This window comes from Schistosoma mansoni, chromosome W (genome assembly GCF_000237925.1).
Source record: "Schistosoma mansoni strain Puerto Rico chromosome W, complete genome".
In the NCBI taxonomy this organism is placed as follows: domain Eukaryota; kingdom Metazoa; phylum Platyhelminthes; class Trematoda; order Strigeidida; family Schistosomatidae; genus Schistosoma; species Schistosoma mansoni.
In genome coordinates, this window is record NC_031502.1 from 58,987,227 (window position 1) to 58,993,795 (window position 6,569).

The 6,569-nt window shown below is 35.8% G+C and overlaps 1 protein-coding gene across 1 annotated transcript in view; it reads left to right on the forward strand.

Annotated features, from left to right (window-relative positions):
- Smp_163740 (spectrin-like nuclear envelope protein) overlaps nucleotides 1–6,569 on the forward strand; it is a gene marked incomplete at both ends in the record, with an annotated part of 103,058 nt that overhangs the window by 38,805 nt on the left and 57,684 nt on the right. Inside the window, 2 exons of the mRNA XM_018790327.1 lie at nucleotides 1,093–1,154; nucleotides 2,259–2,354. Of these exons, the coding sequence (XP_018655682.1) occupies nucleotides 1,093–1,154; nucleotides 2,259–2,354 (158 nt within the window). The remainder of the gene's footprint in view (nucleotides 1–1,092; nucleotides 1,155–2,258; nucleotides 2,355–6,569) is intronic.

The window sequence follows — 6,569 nt, forward strand, 5'->3', positions numbered from 1 at the left end:
TCGATTGATGCTAGACCATCATGAAAAACCTAGAAGCACTGGATGTCTGTTTCGTCCTATTGTGGGACTCCTCAGCAGTGCGCCTCCACGATCCTACCTCGCGAGATTTGAACCCAGGACCTATCAGTCTCGCGCGCGAACGCTTGACCACTAGACCACTTAGCCGGCCATCATCGAACGGTGTTAATGTCTAACTTCAACCAATCCATGAAATTGAGCAACCATTCACCATCGTCTTCAGTGAGTTGATATCTCACAACAGACCTGGTTGAACTCCACTGTTTACTACTTCTCCCTAAAACTTCAGGAAATACCTCATGGAGACAGTCGCTATTGAGCATATGATTATATTTAACACAAAATTACAGTTACTGGATAGACAGAAAAACCGTACTTCAATACTTCATTTGCAAAATGATATTCATTAGTTGTCTTATACTTCATTGTTTTTGCATTTCCATACCAATCGCTTTCTGTTCCCATTGTTTCCTCCTCGATCTTCTCAACCGTCTGCTTCCAGACATTCTATATACTACTAATGTTGACAGAAGTAGCACACACCACAGTATAAATTAATATTTATATTCTTAACTGTGAATAGATAAAGAAAGTTTCGAATTTCCGGTATAGAATAATTCATGGTCATATCATCAGTTGATTTGTTTCGAATATATCCAAAACAATAATCAGGGCAGACTAACATGAATTCACTTTATTTTATGGCTTTTTATCAACTGCCTGCAACCATAATCGTAAGTTTAAAAGACCGGGTGAGATACAAATTACCAGAATAGGGGATTTGTAGATATTAAAGAATTTTTATAGTTTAAATCATGAGTTGATTTTAGATATATCCCCACCGAAAACCTAGAAGCAATGAACTGACTCTTCTTCATGGACCTTCACTCTCATGTACGAACACTTGACGTCCAGTTCCAACCGTGTCAATGACTAACTCCAATCAATTCACTTTATTACAGAGTTCTCATCTATTATTTATAGCGAATAAATGTCTCAAACCCGACACATATCGAACTCCACTAGTCACTAACTCTGTTTATAATGTCTTTTACTGTTTCATTTTTACTCTAGGCGAGCAAGAACGTGTACAAAAGAAAACATTTACCAACTGGCTAAATACATATTTGAGCAATGTAAGTTTAGAAATAACGATCACATCTATCTTGTTAATAATCGTTCAGAGCTATCATACGTACTACTAATGTAAGACTGATATAAATGTCATTGTATATGTTTTGAAATAATGCCCTATATAGCTCATTGTAAAGAAAAACTGATGATTTACATTAGTGACACTCCCACTGAGTGCGATTGGTTTGTGGTACAATTTTAATCACATAAGTCATACATTAACTCATCTGTGAACCGAGTATCCGCTTTACACTGTTGAGTTCTGTTGCATATAATATCAAACCATTATTACATAATTGACATTCAGAGTTCCACTAGTTTAGTATGTTTATTTAGTCAGCTGATCATTGTGGTTGGATTAAAACAATTTGAAAAAGAAAACCCATGGAAATCGCAATTATATTCATCATAGTAAACTTAAATTACTGCCTTGTAATCATTTTGTAGTGTCGAACGTTACGGAGTTAATGATTACTGGATAACTTCGACTGTTATTCAGTTTATAGTTCAATATTATGATATTTCATGCCATTATAATTATGTATTTCTTATGTACCGTTAAAGATATTCAAGTTAATAGTAAGTTTATTGCATTCCAATGATTATTTAGATTAAATTTACTTAGTATTGTTTGTTTGAATCTTCCCATTGATGTTTAGGACTGCAACTGATCAGTCTCTAATTGACATATGTGCAAGTGGCTATCAGGACTCAGTGGCTGAGTAGATAACACGATGGCGTCTGAAACGAGCAGTACTGGGTTCGAGTCCGAGGGTTAACATCACCTCTGAGATGCAGGTACATTCAGCTGACGGGTCCCAAATAGGACGAAAAGTGCGTCCTGGATTCCACTGCTAGTCACTATCCATCTTTGCTTACAATGCCTGTGAATCAAGGCTATATCAAGGCAATACGCACAGTATGCACATATGCCGATAAGAGACTGACAAGTTACAGTCCTAAACATCAATGGGAAGATTCAAACAAAACAATACTAAATGAGTTTAAACTTCATCCCATTGCACAAGCAAGTGACTATCAGGACTCAGTAGCTGCTTACGATTATTTAGATTGTTTATCAAATTACTATAATCATTTTACTTTAGGCAAATCCACCATTCAAAGTTCAAGATCTATTTGAAGATATCAAGAATGGAATATTGTTAATAAGAATATTAGAAGTGCTATCAGGAGAAAAACTGGTAAGCTTATTTTTATCTGATAAAACAATGTACATTTTGTTACTTTGGTTATTTTCAATAGATCTTCACTAATAATGTAATGGAAATGATTATACCATTCATTAGAACCCTCTTGTAGTATTTTACTTAGCAAAATAACTGACTGGGTTCAGAGATATTTGTAGAGTTTTGGTCAATATGTGAATGGTTTTTGGTAACGATTAGAGGACTATGGAAAAACAGGGAGCATTATACAGATTTTTTTGTACCGAACATTCAGGATCATGCCAGGGTTTTTGATGGAGTTTTGTTCTATGAGCTGGATGGTTTGTTCGTGGAGCTTTCATCGTCCTTCTGAACGACATCATCAGAAAAATACCTGAAAACCATCCTCCAAAAGAATGGCTATTAAATCAATTTCATCAAAAAATACCAGTCGCACCCATCATCAGAAATCAACAAAAGGATCACCTTATCATACATAAAAGGTATATCAGAAATGACAACGAGACTGCTGAAAACCTTCGGAATAGGTGTTGCTCACAAACCGACAAAATCCCTCCATTCAATCTTATGCAAACCAAAGGATGAAATGACAAAAGAAGACAAACCAAACATCATCTACAAAATAAATTGTGCCAACTGCGACAAACACTACATCGGACAAAGCGGACTCCATCTTCATCTTCGTCTGCATGAACATCAATTAACAGCCAAGCGCCATGACATGTTTTCACTCATATCAATGCACGTGAACAACTGCGGACACACATTCGACTGGAAAAATGTGGAGATTTTGGATAGAGGCAATTCCAAATACACCAGAGAATTTTTAGAAGCTTGGCACTCAGGTCAATCAGCAATAAACAAGCACATTGAAATCAATCCAATTTATCAATCAATCAGGAAAACTATGAAGAAACATAGGAATAAAAATCAAACTAATGAAAGATACAACCAAAACAAAGAAATAAACAATGACAGATTTAAGGTCAACAAGAACCAATCAACATCGAGGTGCACAGGACAAGTTGTGAACCACATGTGGATAAATTCAAAGACTTCACTTCCACCCGAAGTTTGCGCTAATGATGTCGTTCAGAAGGACGATGAAAACTCCACGACCAAATCATCCAGCTCAGAGAACAAAACTCAATCAAAATCATCCACCTGAGCTACAAATCTTCTCCACCATTATGCCAGGGATCAAACATAAGCTAGGTGTTTATGAAGAATCGGAATTAAATTACTAAGTTGGCGTTGAAATAGAATAGTAATTGTAGATTCGCTACATCTTTGGTACTACTTGTTTCACTCATTCTCACTAATGTCAGAAGACAAGGTCTGGCCTGTATCTGAGGTCGCTTATTAGACAGAATAAATATTGCATCTTATACACAATTATTAAGGATTTTAAAATTAGAAAAAGGGAGATGGTTTAAGTTTTCGCACTGTTTAGTTTCAAATAGAGTAAACTATCCACTAGAATTATTAAACCACACAAAACCATAACTTAGAAAATCTAATAGAAAGGCTTTCATATCACTAGTCAAGAGACTAAAATGTTTAAATTTATTTGAAATCATGAATCGGTCCAAGTTAAACCATCATCGTAAATCTGGAAGCAGTGGACGACCGTTTTGTCACACTATGGAACTCCATATCAGTGCCCATCCATGATCTCACAGGCAGGACTCAAACCGAGTTTCTTAAGTATCGTGTGAACGCTTGACCTCTAGACCAATGAGCAGTCATTCAATGGTGTTAATTCCTGACAATAAACAATCTACGACATCCGTCTGGCGAGTCCTAAATAGGACGAAACGCGCGTCCTGCATTACACTGCTAGCCACTATCCATCTTTTTTTAAGGAGTATTTATTTATTTAAGTAAATCATCGGTGAAAACGTATTGAAATTTCATGAATAGTGTTGACACTGAATAATTTGTTGTCACAGAATTTCAACATAATTAAAATTGATATGCTTCTCATAAGTTGTAATTTGAGATTGTTCTTCCATTTGTCTTCATAATTAGTTATCTTAGTGGATTAATGTATCAACCTATGGAGTACTTCTGAGATATATTTGTTTTGACCGAGATCATGAATCGATAGATGTTAGACCCCACTAAAAACCTGAAAGCACTGGATGGCCATCTCGTTCTAATTTGGGACTCTTTAGAATTGCGCATCCACAATCCAGCGTGCGGGACGCGAACTCAGGACCATCGGTCTCGCACGCGAATGCTCAATCTCTAAACCACTGAGCAGGCATCCGACGGTGTTAATGTTTAATTTCAACCAATCCACGAAATTGCACGACCATCTTCATTGTCTGAAATAGATAATTGTCTCTACTTGACATGGATTAGCTATACTAGTCACGGCTTCTCACTACAACTCCGAGAATTCCTGCACGAAGCTAGTCACTAGTGAGCACATGACAATTATCAGTATGAGGTTGAGACTGTTAAGTTTTCGATTGTAATATCCACAGCCCCATACTGATATATTTATTTGACTAGAACTTTCACATTTCTCTTCTTAACTTAATCAAATAAACTTTGAATGTTTAATTCAACCTGTCACATGGTAAATGAATAGATGATATGACTCAATGGAAAAGTTTATATTGATCAGCATTTGTACTTTCTATAAATCAAGTATGACAAATTTGTCACATAAAAGAAATGGATCTTCTTATTATTATTGGTCATTTGATTACCAGTTACTTCGGTTTTGTGACCATTATGAATGAATGTTCTTTCAATAACATAACAAAACAACAATAATATGATCAGATATTCATTTGAACATAAAGACATGTGATGTAAATTTATAGCAATAAATTATAGGAAGGTGATTTTTCAAAGTTGAAGTCATGAGTCAATTGAAGCTAGATCACCATCGAAAACCTGGAAGCACTGGATGGCGATTTCGTCCTATTGTGGGACTCCTCAGCAGTGCGCATCCACGATCAAGCATTCACGAGATTCGAACCCTAGACCTACCAGTCTCGCGCCAGAGCACTTAACCTCTAGACCACTTAGCCAGCATCCAACGGTGTTAACGGTGAACGGTTGCTCAAACTTCGTGGATTGGTTGAAGTTAGACCTTAAGACCGTTGGATGCCGGCTAAGTGGTCTAGAGGTTTAGTGCTCTGGCGCAAGACTGGTAGGTCTAGTTTGTTCTGACGATGTCGTTCGGAAGGACGATAAAAGCTCAACAACCGAACCATCCAGCTCAGAGAACAAAACTCCATCGAAAATGTTATATTTTAAACCATTATCACCTTCTGTTTTTGTTCGTCTGTATTGACATTTCAGATTATTATAGAACCAGTGTTAAAGTATATAGTATTGAACATTGAGTGAATTATTAGATACATCGAACAGCTGATGAATTTGACTATTAAAATCACTACAATCTCCACAAACTCCCATTCTAATAATTTTATCGGTTAGTCAAACGGTAAAACTGGATTTTATTAATTAATTGGACAGGTCGTCCATGAAAAAGCTACTAACAAATAATCATTATCATCATTCTGTTTAGAAATTATTGTTACTGACATGAATTGGTTATAAATAAGTGGTTGTTTATTAACAATGGTAAGACTGGTATAGTGTTAATATAAAGTGGTTATACAAATCTCATTTGGTAACTTATGATATGCAAACATCCGCCTATTTTTCTTTCATTGAATATTGAACTTCTTCTTAATTGTGTTTTCAACTTTCTTCTTCTCCACAAAGTGCGCAGAAAGTCGAGCTCAAATGAATCGGATACATTGTCTGTCGAATATTAAAACAGCGTTGGAATTTTTACATTCTAGAAATGTAAGTGTAAATTTATTACAACGTAGTGAACATTCATGATGTATCTACATTTTTGTAAAGACTTCAAAAAAAAAAGTTGTTTAATTAAATGATGATATCATGCTCATTATCATTATATTATAATAACAAAAAGGCCTACATAAACTAAAAACATTTTATCAGAAGGGGTTTTGTGAAGATTTAGTATTTTCATGGTTGAAAGCGTGAGCCCCGGAACTATGTTTCATTTCCACGAGAAATCTCTACAACCACTTCATCAAGGTGGAATAAATATTCCTCCCAACTGGGAAGTTCACTGAATACGGACTTTCTAGAATGATGCTCTTGATATACATAATTCCTAAGACTTATTTTATCAGCCACTCTACTAAAAAGTGCGGGCTCTTGGAAATATCC